Here is a 19,668-nt window from a genome sequence, read left to right as displayed (position 1 = left end):
GGTTACCAGATCACAGTACTCCCCTTGCTCATTCCAATAGTAACTTCAGCAGCAGGCAGTGGGGTTAAGCTTTTTAATAATCATAAATCAGTGCTGGGCCCCAGCTCTCACGGCCAGGCCCCGTCCTGGGCCTTCTATCTTCACATTGCCTGGAGGGCTGCCTGCAGCCAGGGCTTTGCCCATCCCCTAGGAAGGATCCAGCACCAGCCTGAGAGGAGGCAGTAGCAGCTAAAGGAGTGGGGGTGGAGAGTGGGGTTGGGGGAAGAGACAGAAGCTTGTGCAGGCCACGTGTGTGTGTGTACTTACGTGTATGACACAAGTGAAGTGTTGGGTTTCAGACCCTGGCTCAGGAGAGGTGGGACAAGGAGAAGCACATTTGCCCTCCCTGGCACCTCAGCCTCACCGGATCCCAGGGACAGACAAATGGGATAAGCAGGAAACCCACCCGTGGACTAGAGCCCTTTTGAGTCAGGCAGAGTCACAGATCCAGTCTGTGGGGACACTTGGTCTGTCTCCCTTTGAAAGCCCTGACAGGGTGGGAGGTAAGAAGTAAAGGGAGATAGGTCTCTGCTAGAAGAACTTGACACCTCGGCCATCGCTGACGGTGATGATCTCAGCCTTGTGCTCTTGCTGGAGGGCTTGCAGAGCCCGCAGTAGGGTTGCCTCATCCAGCCCGTGGAACTCTGGACAGGGAAAGAAGGGCAGTCAGGGACACACTGCTCCTAGGGGCTCAAGGCCTCTGAGGAGAGCAGTTGAGCTGGAAGCAGAGAACTTTCCAGGCCATCAGTACTGCTACAGCTACCACCCACCCTTTCTGGGTATTCTTCAGGAGTAAGGGGTGGAAGAAAGCCTGAGTCAACATGAAACGAGAGTTCATGCTATTTCCCCCTTCCTGTTTGCTCTGTCAGACTCAAAGCCTACACACTCTTGCCCCATCCCCCCATTAGTGTCTCGATATTCAAGAGTAACCCTATTTGCTTGTGAGCCACAAAAAAGGGGCCCTGACAAGTCCAGGGAGGTCAAGGCTCTTGTCACTGGATGCTGTCCCTAACTGCGTCTGTACCCATTGGTAGGACCTGTCCTAACACACTGAGGTATAGCCATGCTTCTGGCCAGGAGACTGCAAAGATCCAGCACAGGTATCTGCCCTATCCTAGTAAAAAAAAACAAAAGAACAAAGGTGGGAGCCACGGGCCAGCTGCGTATCTGGAGACACGGCAAAGATACTGCAGGGAGCTATGAGAGGCAGGAGGCAAGTCCTAACAGGCTTGCACAGCACACCCCCTGCAGGGCCCAGCTCTTAAGTCAGGGAGCTTGCTTTCCAAGGAAGCCTTCAGCTTTGCCTGGCCTGAGTGGTGGGCTGGGCAATGCTGCAGCACTTAAGTCATGGCACGATGGTGGGAGTAGCAAGTAGAGGCCTGCAGGAAAGAGGGGAAAGCCAAGCGCTGTAAACTACTGGGGCAGCTAGGCCTGGCAGAAAGGGGAGGAGCCCCCTTTACCCAGCTCAGATTGGTACTTTTGATGATCCTGGGGATCAACATATGGAGTCAGAGATAAAAGAGCTGAGAGAGTATTTACACTATGTAAAAATCAAAACAGTATACAAATCCCAGTCTGGCCAGAAACCAAAGTATTCTAAAGGGCTGGGGATGGGGGTGTTGGCCCAATCCCTTCAGCTGACACCCACAGATCCTGAACTCTCTATAAGAATAAAGGGTGAAAGAAAGCCTGAGTCAACAAGGAATGCAGATTTCAGGCTTAATCTCCTGCCCTGGTTCCTCATTCAGCATCTACACCAATAATTCTTAACTTTTCATCGGTCACAGACACCCTTCAATATCTTATAACATGGAGGACCTCACTGGCAGTCCACTGGTTAAGATTCCATGCTTTCACTGCAGGGGGCACAGGTTCAATACCTGATGAGGAACTTAGATCCCTACATGCCCTGTGGCATGGCCAAAAATGGTTTTTTTTTTTTAAGTCTTAAAATATGGACTTTATCCCTAGATAAATGCATATACACCCCCACAGACAAAGACTGTGGGTGTTCTGCATGTGAATTCAGGTGGTTTATAGACATCTTGGACACGGGTTAACAACCTTTGTATTATTTAGTATTTGGAATTTAGACAAAAACATGGGAAGTTTGAATGTCAACTAAACAAGATTACAGAGAATTCACATGACAAAACTGGGGGGAGAGGGAAAAGCATTACCCTCATCCTCTGTGTCTTCCCCATTGGTCAGTTCATACAGGGTGAACACGGAGTTGTTCTGGCCACTCTTGGAAACCTATGGACACAGAATACAGGGACTGAGTAAGACCCAGGAATTTCCTGGGAGAAGGCAAACTCCCAGCTCCACCTCTCTGACCCAGGAATGATACTTATTCCCAAACCAGAGCTGTCACCTCAGCAGAGGAGTGGCCGAAAACCCACAAACCCTACAGGTGCTATATTTATACATGTATACACATGCTCAGAACCACTAAACCACAGGCCTTCACGTGTCTGAGGAATGACCTCTCATCCTGGTTGTTTTCCTGTTCAGAAATGGGTGGTGTATGTTTGTTATATTTGGGTTGTTGCTGCTTCTTCCCCTCCTCTCTCTCTCGGGAATGTTCAGGGCTGGTGGTGACCTGGAATGCAGGGGAGAGAGGCTGTCCCCACACCCACATTGGTTCAGAAAGTCTCATTTATATTGTGGGCAGCCCCATAAGGATGTAATGGGGGAGGGGGTCCAGGTTTTTTTTTTTTCTCTTCCTTTCCCCATTTATCTTCTGTGGCCAGAGGCTCCAGCCAACAGTATTCATGGTTCCCAGTACTGCATTCTCCAAACATGGCCTCACACAGCCCCTGGACTTCTACTGGCAAAGACAGGGAAGTTCTTTGCAACCAGGGAAACTGAGTCACTGAAAGGCTTGCCTGGAAGACCTACATTTCCTCCTTCTGCCCTCTCCCACTTTGCTCAGTGTGGATCTGAAAACACCAGGTATCTGCTGAGCATACAGTCATTCTCCTTTGCCATGGGTCACTGTGTCAGAATAGTCTCACCCACTGATAGATGAGCTTCCCCCATTCTTCTGGCCTCCGCCACATGATCAGGAAGCTAGACTTGTTCTTATCCAACCACTCGAGATTCCCTGCAAAAGATACTTATGAAAGCATCGTGCTCCAAGAAGAGACAAAGAGGCAAACTAAAGGTGGAACAGAGTGGAAAAGACTCAGCTTTCAGAAAGAGCAATTCAAAAATTGTTTTACTATCTGCAAGGCATCCATTCTCTTCTTCAGGTCTTGGGGCACAAATGGAGAAATTTCAATTTTGTAAACCAGTGTGGGGAAAGAGCCCAGGGAATTAGGCTACTGTACAGAACACTCTGGGTTCCAAGCCAGGAGAGGAAAAAAAAGTTCTTAAAAGAAAAGACTTGTGCTAATTTGCCCTCAGGAGAACCCCACTAGGAAAAAAAATAAGGAATCTGATGAACTGGACCCACCTTTCTTCCTCAGTTCCTCTAACACAACCTGGATTGATTCCACGGGCAGCTTCCCTGGTTTAAGGTTAAGGGAACGGCATTAATGGAATGAACTGGTGGGATGAAATTTCTCAGAGCCAGGCTCATGCTACGAACTACCACTCTTCTCCCTCCTACACACTGAGATGTGCAATTCCACAACAGGATGTAAACTGGCATTTCCTGCATACTGGGGAGGAGGAAGGTAAAGAGAAACTAGTCTGATTAAAAGGAAAAGCTTTAGGGACTTCCCTGGTGGTCTAGTAGTTAGGATTCCGCGCTTCCAATGCAGGGGGCCCTAAAATGCCAGCCAAAAAAGAAAATATGTTTTGTTTTTGTTTGTTAAAAAGAGCTTTAGAGAATGAAAGGTACTATCATTTCTCACTCCCTGTCCTCTCTTCCTCCAACCATTGTCCAGATATTTTAAGGATGAACCAGGCAGCAAAAGAAAACCATCCTTACTTCCTGGGTGAGGGGAGTAGGCTAAGAAAATTACTAAAGGTAATGCTAGAGTTTGAACCTCATACAGAGGGACTTAAGTTTCAACAAGTCAAAAGGGCTCAGGTCGAAAAACCCTGGTACTTGGCTTCAGGGCCGAAAGTGTAAGATCTGAACGACACCTAGGTACTCATCACTGTATAGGACAAGAGGGAGTTGGTGCTGCATTGGGGCAGGCGTCGGGGGTGGGGGGCGAGGGAATGGATGTCAGCTACACAAACGGGCTCTTTCCCAAGGCCGGTCTGAATGGGAACCTGTCTTCTGTGGGTGAGAGGGAGTGTGAAGTCTGGGCATGTGGGAAAGGTGGAAGTGCATGTGTGTGGGCTGTGGAAGTGCCTGAGGGAGGATACGCTGGAGCTTCACGTTGTTGAAGAGCGGGCTCTCCTGGGCTTCCATCACCGTCATGCTGGACTGTTTGTGCAGGCGACAGAAGGTCAGGACCAGCGAGCACCAGGCGGCCAGCTGCTTCTGCCGAGTGTCCACGTTCGGCTGCAACCTGCCGGGTGAAGCGGGTGGGGCGCAGAATTAGAGGACTTGAGAGAGGGCGAGCGGCAGCACTTGCCAGAGGAGCATTCGGGGAAGAAAGTGAGGGACTGAGGGTAATGGCGACCGGGTCCATTCTCCCCCTCCCCATTTGAAGCATTAGGGCTGAGCCCGGGGTCCGGGGGAGGGGAGGGAGGTCCATCGGGGCTTCTCGGGGTCTAAGCCTCACGTAAAGAAAGGTGGGAAGCGATACTGCCACGGCCACTCGAAACTCATCGCCATCGTAGTACCCCAGGAAACCCGGGACCCGCCGGCAAAGGACTTCCGGTCTCCGCTCCGGCACGTCCGGACAGAAAGCGCTGCAGAAAGGTTCCGGGAGCCTCTGGGGAGAGAGGAGGCCCAACCCGAGGGATCTTCGTCAGCCCGTTTGTTGCCATTATCCCCATATCCTTACGAGCTAGAGCAGAAGGGGCCCCGAGAAGTCTTCTGATTCCACCTCAGAGAGAACAGTGACTTCCCCAAAGTGGCACAGTTAGAACTGCAAGCAGAACCCAGGTCTCCAGGACCCAGCCTGGGCTTGTTTCCACTATACGGGGCTTCTTTTAATATTAACGTTTGTGTCGCTTTTAACTTAAACCCTTCACAGTTCCCCTCAATTCCTGTGTCCTTCGACTCCATCTTCCCCAGGAGCTCATTTGTAGCTTTTATACCTGGAAATGGCTCTGCTTCCATGATTCAGAGCTGCCATATTTGAACACAGCCACCTCTGTCTCACCTCTCCCACGTCCTCTATTTCTAGTCTCAAGTCCCGGGACTCCATTGGTCTTAGGACTTCTTGCCTAGCCTAGACTACTCAGTTCTGTCCCCTTGCCTGCTTCCCTGCTGCTCATTTTCCAAACCAGAGTTGTCGATCACTGCCCACCTATTCCTCAATCTTCTTCACGCCTTAAACCGTGTAGTATTACTGACAGGGAAAAAAAAAAGTCACCAGAACTTTCTGATTGCGTCTCAGATTCCCTGACTGACGTCACTGCTGTTCTATCAGTGCGGCCCAGTGATGCTTGGACTTTTATTGATTCCCTGTCACATTCCCTGTCACAGTTTTCAAAATTTTCCATACACATCAAGCCATTCCACCAGTTCCCATCTCTTGCTACTCTGCAGAATGCCCGTCTCTTCTATTTTTATGAGATTGAGGCCATGCTTGTGAACCTCTTAGTCCTTCCTCTCTGTCACCACACTCAATTCATCTCTCAATTTCTTTCACTTTTACTCCTTTGCCCACTCCACACAGCTTGTGGGATCTTAGTTCCCAGACCAGGGATAGAACCCGAGCTCAGCAGTTAGAGTGCAGAGTCTTAAGGGCTGGACAGCCAGAGAACCCCCTCGACAAGGCCAACCCTTTGGCATCTGTTTGGCTCTCCTTTCCCATTTCCTCCAGGACTTCTTTGTGCATCATCTTCCCTTCTTTTTCCCTTTCTCCTGGCTCCTCTCCTCTAGTCTACATATGCTGAGGTCATCCCTACTTGAAAATCTGTAGTTTCCTTGACTCTACCACCCTCTCAATTTCCTGTCTGATCTCTAACATCTCCCCACTGAAGTCCATCTTTCACTGTGTACAGTCCCTGGTCCACAGAAGTGCCCAACAAATATCTGTTGAATGACTAAATGAGTGAACCCTTCGATGGATAATGTTCTCTCAAAGGGCACCATCTCCTTTGCGTCCATTGGCTTTCTTTATCCTTGTTCTGCTGATTCTGATCTTTCCCTTTTGTTTTCTGTAGTCCTCACTGTATATGTGTGCATGTTTTCTAAGGACATCAGCTTTCTTTAGTACACCTTCTCTCTGGGAACTCTCATCCCTCTCATGGCTTCACATGGCATTTCTCTGCAGAGGACTAAACCTGTATTCCTAACTCCAACTTTTTTATAGTACCAGCAGCAACAAGATCACTCCCATTTCCAACTCTCTATGTCAGAAGCCCTTCACTCCCTGGTGTGTTACATCTTGTTCCATTGTTATATTATACATATATAATATGTATATTTTTCTTCAAGCCAGCTTCTCCTCTTAATGGCCCTTTAAATATTATTACTTCCATCATTGTCCTAGTAACTCAAATTCAAAGCCAGAGTCAGCTCTAACCTCTCCTCTTGTTCACCTTCATATTGAAATCCTGTGGATTCCCTCCCCTATTTTGCCTTTTCCTGCTTTTTAATTATTTCCTGTTTCTCCATTTAGCACTCCTTTGGTCCATGCCCTTGTTTTCTCAAACCTGGATTACTGCAGTAATTTTCTAATTCATCTCTTTTTCTACTGTCTCCCATAGGAGAATCCTCACCATTTAAGGCCTAGTCAGATGCCAGCTCCACAATCACTCCCCTGTGACCTCAGCTAGACTGCACCTTAGCTAAATGTGACTCCTCCTTCCTTTATACTCAGATGACATTTGGCTTGTATCCCTTGCATAATTCTCATCACACATTCCATTGTTTTTGTTTGTGTCTGCACATGTCAGCTCCCTTGCCAGATGAAAGACATCAAAGCAGAACCAAGCCTTATCTAACTTGTCTTCCCAACACAATAGGCTATTTATAGTGACTTACACCGATATGCTTTTGATGTATATTAGTAAAATGCATGAAGGTAAATATGAGCCAAAAAGAGGACAGATACATCCTTGGAGAAGATAGATGCATTATGGGAATAGAGCAAAGATTCTCATGGTGAAACCTCAAAACATCCTAGGGAATAAAGTGTGTCTCAGAGAATAAATAGATATATTCCAGGAAATATATAGATATATATCTGTAGAATAGACAGGCAGGTCCCAGGAAGTGGCTATGTACTCAGGAAGGCAGATATTTCAACAAGGAAGGAAGGAGAGTTCCTAAAGAGGTGCCAGGTGCCACAGGGAATAAACAGGTATCTTTTTAAAGAACAAAGCTACTGTGTAGATGTTTCTGATGACCTGGCAGGTTTGTCCCAGGGAGAACTGAAGGTGAAGGTTCTGTGGTGAGACCTGGGCCTCACCATCCAAGGAACATACAGGAATGTCTGTATACAGAAACAGTGGGTCACCAGGTATGGCCCTTAACAGTGGGAAAGTGTCTTATGGGAGCATAAGCACGGCTTAGGAAGCTAAAAGAAGCAGCCAATCAAGAACTAGTGGTTGCTGTGGGGATAACAGGTCTTTGATCTCACAATTCAGTTTTGAGCTTCTTCCAGGCCATGTTCATCGTCTGGTTGTTGGCTTTAGTGGACACCAGGGGGCAGTGTGTGGCCAGGCTATAGGCCACACCCACCCAGGGTCCAGGACAATGTAGGATGAGGGCCAAGGACCTGGAGGGGAAGTCCTGTGGTGAGTCTAGCAGAGGAAACTGCCTTTGCCCTCGATCCTGAGGTCCTTAGGGATGGACTCCCGTTGGTTCCATCAGGGCTTCTATTACCAGGCCCTGGGAGTAAACTGAGGCATGAGGAAGGGGAAAATTCAGGGCTTCTGGATGGCACCCCCTCCTTGCAGAAGTCACAGCAGAGAGTCCTCTCTCGTCCCACCCCCCTCACCTCCCCAGCTGCTATCCAGACGGGAAGGGAGTCTCTTCCTGCAAGTTTCCTGAAGCTGGGTTTGGATAGGGGCAGGAAAGGCCTGGCCTTGGGAGGAAGGGATACAGGGGCATGGCCTTCAGGTGGGGGAGGGAGTTCAGGAGGGACCAGTAAGTGAACAAAACAGTGGACCTATCTAGATTCTTCTAGCTCTGCTGCCCAGAGCTGAGGGCCTGTGGGAATGACAGAAACTCTGGAAGGACACAGCCCCCCACCCCCCACCCCGCCCCCCGGAATGGAGAGGGGAACAACGTACAAAAAAAAAAAAAGAAAAGGTTTATTTTGAAGATTACAGAACTTGCACGATGACCCCACCCAGCTTCCATTTCCACCAATCTAAGAATCTCCAGTTGGGGTGGAGCCAGAGAAGGAAGTAGGGAGGGGAGGAGAGAGACCAGGTGGTGGCAGAGGAAAGGAGTAAGATGGCTGCCAAACAGCTCATGCCACCCTAGGTCTGCGCTTCACTGTCTTTACTCCTCCACACCACGAGGGTGACGAGGAAGGGGATGAGGCAGATAGGGGCTATGATCATGGCCAGGAGCACATCCTCTGGGGGGTCTGAGAAGGTGGGTTGCACCAAGGAGCAGTTGGCAAAGTGGATGTTGTGAGTCTCAAAGATGATCTCTTCCGCCCAGGGATTGGGGAAGCCCAGGCCAAACTCTTCTGCACCCTTTTCCAAGCAGTCTCGAAGGAAGCTATAAGGCCTAGAGACAGGAGAGGGCTAGAGTGAGGGAAGGGTTGGGGCCAGAAAGAGGACTGCCCCACACTCACCCACAGGGAACAAGCCCCAGGCCCAAGCCGCCCTCCAGCACTGCCCCTACCTGCTAATCAGGGCCCAATCACACCAGTCCTTCTTGATAGAATCCATTTGAACCTTATAATCGTGCCAACATTGTAGGACATTTGTCCCATAGGTCTCCAACACCGTTTTCCCTGTGGGTAGAGATGCTGCACATTGACTATACCCTGTCCCACGGTCCAAGCCCTCTGGTCCAGGTACTTCCATTGTGGAACCGCTGTTCCTATCTTCAAATACGGGACCCAGAGAGCCTCAGAAAATTTCCCAAGCAAGATACTCCCAGCTGAGGAGACAGTCCCAGCTCAGGAAAAGTTTAATGACTTCCATGTACACTGGACTTTCCAGCCTGGCAAGAGTTTCCACACACACTTTTTCAGGAATATTCTAACCCACCTGCCAGCTCACAGCTGGTTGGGGGCTTTGTGGGATGAGAGGTAGAAAGACAATAAGAAACCCTGAGAGAGAGAACAGAAGGGAGTTTAGGGGCACCAGTTGGGTTTGGGGCTTGGCTTGTGAGAAAGGAACCATCCCCACTCACCTCTCTCCTTCCCCGGGGCCACCCTCCCACAGTCGCTGGCTACTCACCTTCTGACTTGGAGCTGTCTGGGGTGGGAAGAAGCTGAGCCAGGGATTCCTGGGGCTTCAGGACAGCTACGGGCAGAAAAGGGACAGGGAGATGGGAGGATGGGGATGTGGAGCCAGGAGGAAGCGGGGTGTGTGTTGGGGTCTGAGACTCTTGAAAGTCAGGGCTACTTTCAGAAGAGACAGAGCAGCACTCCAGGCCCCTACGCGGTGCCTCGGTGCCCGGAAGAGAGGGGGCCGCACCAATTCCTTCACACATTCAAAACCCCTCCTTCTTCGCCAGCTCCAGACCTCCCAAGAGCTTTCTGCAGGGGCCCCGGGCATCTCAGCTTTTCCCGAAGTAGGAAGCAGCTCGCGCTGCGCCCTCGCTGCGGTGAGGCCGGGTACCGTCCAGAGGGCAGCGCGGTCCGCACCCGCACGCCGGAGCCCGTTCCGAGACGTCCAGTCCCTCTCCCCTCCAGGGCCTCCCGCGCCTCCCGCCCGGACCTCGGGGCGCTGCGCTTACCGCCCAGCAGGAGGAGGAGGCGGAGCGCAGCCGGTCGCCCGGAGCGGGTGGCGGGGAGCCACGAGCCGCCGACAGCGTGCTCCGCCCGGAGCGAGGCCATCGCACGGCGAGCAGGCGAGGAGGAGCGGCGGCGCTGAGCCGGGCCCGGGCGGGGGCTCCTATATCCCGGTCCCAAGCCGCAGGAAGCCGCGCCGCTTCCTCGCGGGGGCTGGGACTGCTGCGGCCACGTGGGGGGCGGGGGCGACGCCCGGGGCCGGCGGGCTGGAGGGGGAGTCGCTGCCCCACCCGGCCCTGGCGCCCGCCGCTCCCTCCGCCCGGCCGGCGTTGGCCCACCCCTTCTGCTAGCTCACCCCGCGGGGCTGGACAGCTCCCCTCGTAACCCCAGAACCAGGATCCATTTCCTGGGCTCGGCCGCGTGGCGCCCAGGACTCGTCAGGTCTCCGAGCATCTGCTCCCCGAACTCTAGTGGCCCCTTTTCTTTCTCGGTGAGGTGGGAATGTGTGGGGAGATAGTGAAAAGAGGGAGGGGGCTGGGAGCTCAGAGGGCTTCTCAACACTGCAGTCTCTAAGGCTGGAGGTTGCGGCTGCCCTGAGCCATGGGGGAAGGGGCGCCTGGAGCTGGACTCAGAGTTCCCTTTCCCTGGGAACACCCACTGATGTCAGTCTGCCTGCCAAAACCCGAGGAGGAGGAGGAAAGGGAGCCAGCCCTGGGAATCCCCTGGGGAGAAGGCCTGAGGATGGGGTACAGGGAAACCAAAGTCCAAATACCCTCCCTTCGAGGCACCCCCTGGGGCCTAGACACCCCCCAAACCAGATTGAGCCCCACACTCAGGGCTGGGTAAAAGTATGACTGCTCCATCCCCAAGAAGGTGGCCACAACTCCTCAGGACCAAGGTTGTGAGAAGGGAAGAGTTTAGAACCTACTATGGGCGACTTCATCGTGAGGGGGTACAAACTTTACTGCTCAGAGGAAAGAGCCTGGGACTGGAGCTCAGAGGCTCTGAGTTCTAATCCTGTCTTCCCACTTTCCAGCTACATAGCCTGCAATGTCTTCAGTTACCTTAGTGGATTCTCAGATTATTCCCATGTAAAAGAGGGGTGCTACCCTGATCTGCAGTGAGAGTGATCCTTGTGAAAGGGCATTGCCCTCATTCAGCAGTCTAGTTTCCTTTCCTCCTTTTGTAAGGACTTGCCTGAAGTCACGCAGCTGAGAAACAGCAAGGCTGAGTCTGGGGCCCCAGCGGCCCTGACTGCTGCCATACCACAGCTGACTGTGTGTCCTGAGCCAGAGCTTCATCATTCTGAGGATCCCAGAAGCTGATTTGTTCATGACGTTTGACTCCAGACACAGCTGTCAGCACCAAACTTTCCCAAATTACTCCCAGACACTGACCCTTGGACTCAGCTGCTGCTGTGTCCTGGTTTACAGGATTCCTGCCCACCACAAATTATCTTTCATGACCTCACTTCGGATCTTCATCTCAGGGTCTTAGGCTCTTAAATCATGGCCACTGATAACCTGTTGGTCTTCCATCGTTAGGATCAAGAGGTTGCTTTAGCAAGGAATCCAAAGGGAGAAGGGAACTGGCATGAACCCCAAAGCCTTCCTAGTGAGGATTGTCTTCTGCAACGTACAGAAAAGAGCCAGGCAGCCTTGGAGTCATTTCAGGCTAGAACCAAATTCCACTCCTTCCCTCCCACCTGTGATTGCACTTTCTCAGAAGGAAGCATGGTCAAGAGGGAGACTTCTAGGTAATAAGATGGGAGGAGGAAGCCAGGAGGGACAGAAAGCAACATCAGCTATTGCCATTGGCCAGAAGCACCTGAGTCCGCTGTGGGTTAGAATTGGGGTTGGGATTAAGATGAAAGTTGACAAAAACACATGTTGGACTCTAAATAAAGCAATATGGAATAATGAATAAAAACAAAGATTGATTAGGTTTCTGAAGGCAGATATTACATCTATCTCACTGTGTAACCTTAGGTAGGTCATTTCACATCTTTGGAGCTCAGTATTTTCATATATAAGGGACTTCGGTTCAGTGGTTAAGACTCCGCACCTTCAATGTAGGAGGTGAGAGTTCAGTCTCTGGTTGGGGAACTAAGATCCCACATGCTGCACAGTGCAGCCCAAAATAATAATAATGACTGGAGTAGCAAAAGGGAAATAAAAGTGACTTGGTAGAAAGTGGTGTTTTAGCCCTAGAGTTGGGTTTAAGCTAGCATCAAGATGTGGAGACCTCCAAAGGAGGGCTTGTTGTAATCTTTCCTGGACTTGGAAGTCCAAACCTCCTGTTGGAGAATCTGGAAATTTCCTCTCCTGATTTCCCTCTTCTCACTCTTCCTAGTTAGTTGGATGTTTGGCTGTTTCACTGACCTCTGGGGGCATCAGGGTAACTGGGAGTCTGCTATGCAGGTCATTTGAGACTGAATGGGGACTAGAAACCTCATCTTTTCCAAGTGGTTATAGGAAATGATCTGTAGCAAGGGCCAGAGAAGGACTTCATTAGGGACAGAGGCTGGTTCTTTCATGCGAGGTCCTATTTTCCACCCCTGGTGAGGGGGGCGCTTACCTTTCCTTTCTATTTCTGCTTTAAAACTACATCTTTTTTTAAATTATAAATTTGTTTATTTTAACTAATGAATACAGTGAAAAAATCAAGTTGCAAAAAAGTTTGTATATTCTAATACCTTTATGTGAAAGTTAGAATTTTGACATATAAGCATCTGTAATTTCTTAGAAAATAAACTATTAATCATTGAAAAAAAAAATAAAACTACATCTTTTTGCTATAAAGACATACTTCTTAGTTGCAAGTAATACGTAAGTATACAGTAAGTCCCCTACATACAGACGAGTTCGGTTATGGGAATACATTCATAAGTTCAGTTTGTTTTTAAGTGCAGCAAACAGAACTAGCCTAGGTACCCAACTAACAGAATCAGCTGTATAGTACTGTACTGTAATAGGCTTATAATACTTTCACATAAATAATACATAAAAACAAACAAAAACATTTTTAATCTTTCAGTACAGTACCTTATAAAGTACAGTACAACAGCTGGTGTACAGAGGCTGGTATTGAGTGAACAGGCAAGAAGAGTTACTGCCTAGAGGAAGAAGAGAGGGTGGGTGATGGTATAGCTAAAGGCTCATCAGCAATAGGAGATGGAGGGCAAGCTGCAGTTTCATTTATGCATGACATTGATGGAATGCACATTTGCATCTTTGAAAGCTTACAACTTGAAGGTTCATATGTAGGGGACTTAACTGTATGCTGCTGCTGCTGCTAAGTCGCTTCAGTCGTGTCTGACTCTGTGCGACCCCATCGACTGCAGCCCATCAGGCTCCACCGTCCCTGGGATTCTCCAGGCAAGAGTACTGGAGTGGGGTGCCATTGCCTTCTCCGAACTGTATACTCATTGCAAAATATTTAAAAACAGAAAACATTATACCCCCATTCCTTTCTCACCTCCCCCACATATTTTGGACTTAAAGGAAAATTAGAATTAATATCCTTGTTGTTCAGTGATTTTTTTTTAAGATAGTAATATGTCTTGGGTTATCTTGATACTGTATATAAATATGCCTCTTTCTTTTTAATTGCTATATAATATTGTCTTCAGTCTTTTTCTCTTATGTCCAGTGGAATCTAGGCTTTGAGTTCCCTATACAATCCCTTACTCCTCTGTTCTTACCCCACTCCCACCTCCCAGTGCCTGGGAAAAGAAAGATCTGGTTCTGATCCGACTGGACATTGACCTGAGATTTCTGGCTTCAACCTGTATTGACTTATCCTGGGCAGGGATCTCAGTTCAGTTCAGTTCAGTCGCTCAGTTGTCCGACTCTTTGCGACCCCATGAATCGCAGCATGCCAGGCTTTCCTGTCCATCACCAACTCCCGGAGTTCACCCAGACTCACATCCATCGAGTCAGTGATGCCATCCAGCCCTCTCATCCTCTGTCATCCCCTTCTCTTCCTGCCCCCAATCCCTCCCAGCATCAGAGTCTTTTCCAATGAGTCAACTCTTTGCATGAGGTGGCCAAAGTACTGGAGTTTCAGCTTTAGCATCATTCCTTCCAAAGAAATCCCAGGACTGATCTCCTTCAGAATGGACTGGTTGGATCTCCTTGCAGTCCAAGGGACTCTCAAGAGTCTTCTCCAACACCACACTTCAAAGGCATCAATTCTTCGGCTCTCAGCCTTCTTCACAGTCCAACTCTCACATCCATACATGACCACAGGAAAAACCATAGCCTTGACTAGACGGACCTTTGTTGGCAAAGTAATGTCTCTGCTTTTCAATATGCTATCTAGGTTGGTCATAACTTTCCTTCCAAGGAGTAAGTGTCTTTTAATTTCATGGCTGCAGTCACCATCTGCAGTGATTTTGGAGCCCAAAGAAATAAAGTCTGACACTGTTTCCACTGTTTCCCCATCTATTTCCCATGAAGTGATGGGACCAGATGCCATGATCTTCGTTTTCTGAATGTTGAGCTTTAAGCCAACTTTTTCACTCTCCTCTTTCATTTTCATCAAGAGGCTTTTTAGTTCCTCTTCACTTTCTGCCATAAGGGTGGTGTCATCTGCATATCTGAGGTTATTGATATTTCTCCCGGCAATTTTGATTCCAGCTTGTGTTTCTTCCAGCCCAGCGTTTCTCATGATGTACTCTGCATATAAGTTAAATAAGCAGGGTGACAATATACAGCCTTGATGTACTCCTTTTCCTATTTGGAACCAGTCTGTTGTTCCATGTCCAGTTATAACTGTTGCTTCCTGACCTGCATATAGGTTTCTCAAGAGGCAGATCAGGTGGTCTGGTATTCCCATCTCTTTCAGAATTTTCCACAGTTTACTGTGGGCAGGGATCTCACTGCCACATAAATTTCTCTTCTTATTACTAGCCGATGGCCATCCTGCCTGCAGCAGGGGGAGAGGTGATTTGATCCTAAGAAGGAGTGCTTTTTCTAATCCTCAGCCTTCCCCCTACACTCATAGGCAAATCCAGAACAACATGAGGCAGTCAAAAACACAGGCAGCCTCCTACACAGTAAAATTACATCCAGAGCATCCAGGAATTACCATCTCTACCGAGAAGAGACAATCACACATGCTGGCGTCTTCCCCCACTGTCTGCAAAATAAAGAACAGAGCACAGGAAAAGGTGTGGGGGAGAGTCAGGGTCAGGGAAGCCCAAAGTTCCAGCTGGGAAGGACTGATCTTTCCAAGCTGGAGAGAGGAGACTATCTTCTTCAGAGTGCTGGGAGGCAGCAGGGAAATTCAGAAGAGCTACAGTCAGGGAGCCAGCTGGTTAAGGGAGGGAAGACAAGGGAGTAGGGACGCAACTACTCCATCTCTCCCCATCCTCCTCATTTCCAGGATACTGGCATGAGAAGCATGACCGTCTTTCATGGGGAAGAATGGTTATCAGAAAAAAATGTTGACTCTCTTATCATATATATAAGTTATGAGGGAAAAGCAGGGAAAATGGTCAAGCCATATTCCTCATTAACTGCTGGGGACTCAAAAGTAGTTACATTTATTGAACAATTATTATGTGCTGCAGAGTGTGTTCCCTGACACTTATGCTGAGTGATTTGCAAGCATCTCTTTAAAATTCCCCACCACAACATCAGAATTAATCTTGTCCATGGATGAAATGGAGAAAACATGAGTGATTTGCCCAAGGTCTCAGAGGAAGTAATTGGCAAAGCCAGGGTTTGAAATCAGGACTACTTGATGCTACTACTTCATGCTTTAAAAAAAAAAAAATATTTATTTGGCTGTGCTGGGTCTTGGTTGCAGCATGCAAGATCTTTAGTTGCGGCATGCAAACTCTTAGATGCGGCATGGGCATGTGGGGTCTAGTTCTCCGACCAGGGAATAAGTAGTACCTGGGATCCTGCATTGGGAGTACAAGGTCTTAGCCACTGGAACACCAGGAAAGTTCCCTTTACTGAATCTTAAGTGGAAGAGAGAAGGATAGAGAGTTTCTTCCATGATCAGATGGGTCCCTCTAAAAATAAGAAGATCCTGCTTTACTCAACTCTGTATACACAATGTCCGCCCCCCAACCTCCCTCCCTGACCCAGGCTGGACCATGACATCACATGGTGGAGGCTGTTTTTCTGAAAAGAACCCGGGCCAGATTTACAAGAATGACATTCAGGCAGCATGACTGAAGAGGACCATGGCCAAAAGACCACAGCACACACCCAGCAGTGCTGAGAACACTGCTGGTCCCTCGGCACCTGGGGCTGACTCATGCTTGCTGTGAGGACCCAATGCCAGATGCCAGGATTGCTTTTACCCTTCTTCCATTTTTTACGACTATCCTCTGAAAACACCCCTAGGAACCCTTCTAACCCTTCCCACCCTGAAGTCTAGGTGTTGTATAACATGGGGATACCCTGAGGGAGTCAAGCAGTGTGCTCAGTGCTTCACACAAATTGTTTCACTTAAAAATTCCCAGCTCACAAACTTCCCTGGTGGTCCAGTGGGTAAGGTTCTGCACTTCCACTGCAGAGGGCAAGGCTTCTTCCAGGTCAGCAAACTAAGATCCCACACGCCTCTCAGCACAGCCAAAACAAACAAACAAAACTCCTCAGGACTGTATGTATGCAGATACCACAGCAACCCACTTTACAAAGGAGGAAATTGAGACTAAGAAAGGTTAATCAACACCTTATGGAAGTCAACCTACTATCTGATCTGGTAGTCAGAAGGAAATAGTAAGGAATGAGCAAGATTGGCTGGAAGAGCAAACAGATAGGTGGCACAGGGGGCCTTCCCCACTCAGTATGAGCCCTGCCCTGACTATGTTTACTTCACCTGCAGATATTATCATTTCACATCCTTTCTCCCCAGACTTTAATACTTAGATGGATACTGGGGGGAAAAAGTCCATGACACTAGGAAGAAAGTCATTTTCTAGGTCATAACAAGGATCCAACATAAGTTAAGCAAATATGACACTAGTGCATGTGTATTTAACACATGTGTGTGTAATGTAAGCTTGACGTGCTTAGTCATTTAGTTGTGTCTGACTCTTTGTGAACCCATGGACCATAGCCCGCCAGACTCCTCTGTCCATGGGATTCTCCAGGCAAGAATACTGGAGTGGGTATCCATTCCCTTGTCTAGGGTACCTTCCTGACCCAGGGATCGAACCCAGGTCTGCAGGCAGATTCTTTACTGTCTGAGCCACCAGGGAAGCCTAAGTGATACTATAAAAGACACTATTTTCATCATCTTTAAAGTGGATATAATATCTGTAAGTTATGAGCTAAAGAACTTAGAGGAGTGCTTGGCTCATAGTCAACATTTATTATTATTTCTCTTGCCTAAGTGATTAAGAGTACACACTTTGGAGTCAAGTAGACTTGAATTTGAATCCCAGCACCATCACTCTTAGCTGTTTGTGACCTTGTACAAGTTACTTAATCCCTTTGAACTTGCTTGGTTTCTTATCTATAAAAATGGGGTTACTAATGTGTATCTCACTAAGCAGTAGAAATGATGCATGTTAAAGCATTTAGCCCAATGCTTGGCACTAGTAAGCGTATGATAAATGGTAGTTACTATCGTAATGTGTACCACACACAGTTATGAAATTTTATTTCCAAGATATTCTGAGATCCTTCCCATTTCATAATTTCAGTTTTTTTTTTTTTTCATTACACAACACTTTATTGAAAAGAATACTGACTTTGGAGTCAGAGAGTCCCAGCCTGGGTTTGAACGCCAAGCCCTCCTACTTACCAGTCATGTGGTTATGGCCAACGTTGTCAATCTCCCTGAGCCTCAGTTTTCTTTGTAAAATGGGGATGACAAGACCTACCCCCTCCCCAGGCATTTTGCAAAGATTGTACAAGATAAGATAGGTTCACATCCAATACAATAGTGAAGTGAAGTCGCTCAGTCGTGTCCGACTCTTAGCGACCCCATGGACTGTAACCTACCAGGCTCCTCCATCCATGGGATTTTCCAGGCAAGAATACTGGATTGGGTTGTCATTTCCTTCTGCAGGGGATCTTCCCGACCCAGGGATCAAACCCGGGTCTCCCGCTTTGTAGGTAGATGCTTTACCGTCTGAGCCACCAGCTAATGAATTTATGTCAATGCTAAAGGCAATGTATTAAATATATAAATAAATGTGATTCATTGTTTCTTTCCCTCAGGTGTCATGGATGGGATCTGTAGATGGGATCTGTTGTACTTTCTCCAAAAAAGTCTCTATAGCCTTGTACTCCATCATAGCTGCAGTGGGGTTCAAAGGACCATAGTATCAGCAGTGTAGGATCCTGCTGATAAGCCAGGGAAGAAAGAAGGGGAAGTCACAGAACCAAGGGGAACTCTCCTTTCCTGTCTGACTAGGATTTGTTTGTCTTGCACACAGGCTGTGCCCTGCTGATACGGGGGCCTGTCCAGTGTCCAGCTTTGATTGGCATCTCCAGCACAGAGGAAGTAAGGAGCCCCTTGTTGATTAGGAACTGTTTTCCTCTGAACTTGCAGAGGAGAGTCCCAAACACATTTCTCTTTCTGGCGCCACTGGTGAAAGGAGAAAATCATGGAGACAATCCAGACCTGTGATTCAGAGCTAAAAGATCTTACAGACAAGAGGAGGGAGAATGAAGAGGTTTCAAGCATAGGTTTGGCGTCAGAATGATGAGGCCCAAATCCCAGCCTCACCATTTACCAGCTGGCTGATCTTGGGCAAGTTCCACAATCTCTGTAAGCCCTGGTTTCTTCGGTTGTAAAATGAGCATAAGAATTGTGCTGACTTCCTATGGAATGAGATGACCCATTATTAAAAAACTTAGCACAATGCCAGGCATACACTGAATGGTCAGTGTTTGAAGGCTGTGATCGTTTTCTGTTTCTGCAGTTATACAGTCAAGGACCCTGATAGCCAGGAAGGAAGCACAGCCCATTAGCTGTCCACCCGACTGGGGCCACTTCCCAGGCAGGGCCATGCCAAAGGCGTGTCCCGTGGGATCAAGGCCCTGCATTAACTGTGCTGAGAGAGTGAGAGTGGGTAGCACCACCCTAGCCGTGGGCTTGGAGCTTTCAGAGTATGTGCAAAGCAAGGCCTGAATCCCACCCAAGTAATCCCCCAAAGTAATTCCGCTTCCTGCTAGAATTATTTACCTTGTAATTAACAAAAGCTAAGGAGGCCCTTTTCTAATATTTTGGCTTGGAGGTTCAGAATTTAAACTTTTTAAGAGCCACGGACAAGGGTTTATTGTGGGCCTGTTCTTACTTGCTGAATTGAATGCATTATTATGATTCCGAAGCAACTAGGGGTCAGAGGCTAAGTACCTGAGGCGGAAAGCTGGGTTTTTGAGATCAGAGGACAAAATGTCTGGGAGTGGAGAAGCTTCAAAACTTGAGCTATGTTTCCAGGCTCAATGATGTCCAGACCTCAACTTGCTTTGGAGTTGCCTTTGCCTCTGACTCTGAGTGTTCAGGGAGGGGTCTGGCAATTCAGCTGGCCCCACCAAGGCCTGGGCAGCAGCCCCAGTTTCTGGTGACCTGAGTGCAGGCTCTGGGGTTGTGCTGTGCTTTGCTTGCTTGTTTGTTTCTCCACAGCAGGGTGGCCTTCCCCTGCTTCTGGGTGGGAAATGGGGGAGGAGAGAGGATGGTCTGCTCCCATCTCCACAGCTGTGTTTACACTTCC

The 19,668-nt window shown here is 48.5% G+C and overlaps 2 protein-coding genes across 3 annotated transcripts; both read right to left on the bottom strand.

Moving 5' to 3' along the window:
- Nucleotides 1-59: 59 nt before the first annotated feature.
- On the bottom strand, nucleotides 60-4,876 carry VPS25 (vacuolar protein sorting 25 homolog). Its single transcript, XM_019981853.2, has 6 exons — nucleotides 4,725-4,876; nucleotides 4,363-4,508; nucleotides 3,497-3,550; nucleotides 3,057-3,145; nucleotides 2,220-2,295; nucleotides 60-683 (listed from the first exon to the last, which is right to left on the bottom strand). Exons 1-6 carry the CDS (start codon nucleotides 4,775-4,777, stop codon nucleotides 571-573), a joined length of 531 nt encoding a protein of 176 aa, XP_019837412.1. The 5' UTR covers nucleotides 4,778-4,876; the 3' UTR covers nucleotides 60-570.
- Nucleotides 4,877-8,352: 3,476 nt separating this feature from the next.
- RAMP2 (receptor activity modifying protein 2) lies at nucleotides 8,353-10,257 on the bottom strand. Of its 2 annotated transcripts, none has more exons than XM_019981852.2 (4): nucleotides 9,986-10,257; nucleotides 9,484-9,549; nucleotides 8,921-9,032; nucleotides 8,353-8,803 (listed from the first exon to the last, which is right to left on the bottom strand). In XM_019981852.2, exons 1-4 carry the CDS (start codon nucleotides 10,083-10,085, stop codon nucleotides 8,548-8,550), a joined length of 534 nt encoding a protein of 177 aa, XP_019837411.1. In that variant the 5' UTR covers nucleotides 10,086-10,257; the 3' UTR covers nucleotides 8,353-8,547. The 2 variants fall into 2 exon arrangements, with proteins under 2 accessions (XP_019837411.1, XP_070629632.1); XM_070773531.1 differs by having other exon boundaries at nucleotides 8,921-9,047; nucleotides 9,986-10,250.
- Between the last annotated feature and the right edge of the window lie 9,411 nt (nucleotides 10,258-19,668).

The sequence above is a fragment of the Bos indicus genome, chromosome 19 (genome assembly GCF_029378745.1).
Source record: "Bos indicus isolate NIAB-ARS_2022 breed Sahiwal x Tharparkar chromosome 19, NIAB-ARS_B.indTharparkar_mat_pri_1.0, whole genome shotgun sequence".
In the NCBI taxonomy this organism is placed as follows: Eukaryota; Metazoa; Chordata; class Mammalia; order Artiodactyla; family Bovidae; genus Bos; species Bos indicus.
The sequence above is the reverse complement of the archived record's forward strand: the minus strand, read 5'-3'. Positions and strand labels throughout refer to the sequence as shown.

Coding starts and splice junctions, on each gene's coding strand:
- VPS25 (XM_019981853.2), bottom strand. CDS start 4,777: ATGGCGATGAGTTTCGAGTGGCCGTGGCAGTATCGCTTCCCACCTTTC. Junction 4,509..4,724: donor CGCTTCCCACCTTTCTTTAC/GTGAGGCTTAGA, acceptor TTCACCCGGCAG/GTTGCAGCCGAACGTGGACA. Junction 3,146..3,496: donor AGAGGAACTGAGGAAGAAAG/GTGGGTCCAGTT, acceptor TATCTTTTGCAG/GGAATCTCGAGTGGTTGGAT.
- RAMP2 (XM_070773531.1), bottom strand. CDS start 10,085: ATGGCCTCGCTCCGGGCGGAGCACGCTGTCGGCGGCTCGTGGCTCCCC. Junction 9,048..9,483: donor AGACAGCTCCAAGTCAGAAG/GTGAGTAGCCAG, acceptor GTCAATGTGCAG/CATCTCTACCCACAGGGAAA. Junction 8,804..8,920: donor GATTGGGCCCTGATTAGCAG/GTAGGGGCAGTG, acceptor TCCTGTCTCTAG/GCCTTATAGCTTCCTTCGAG.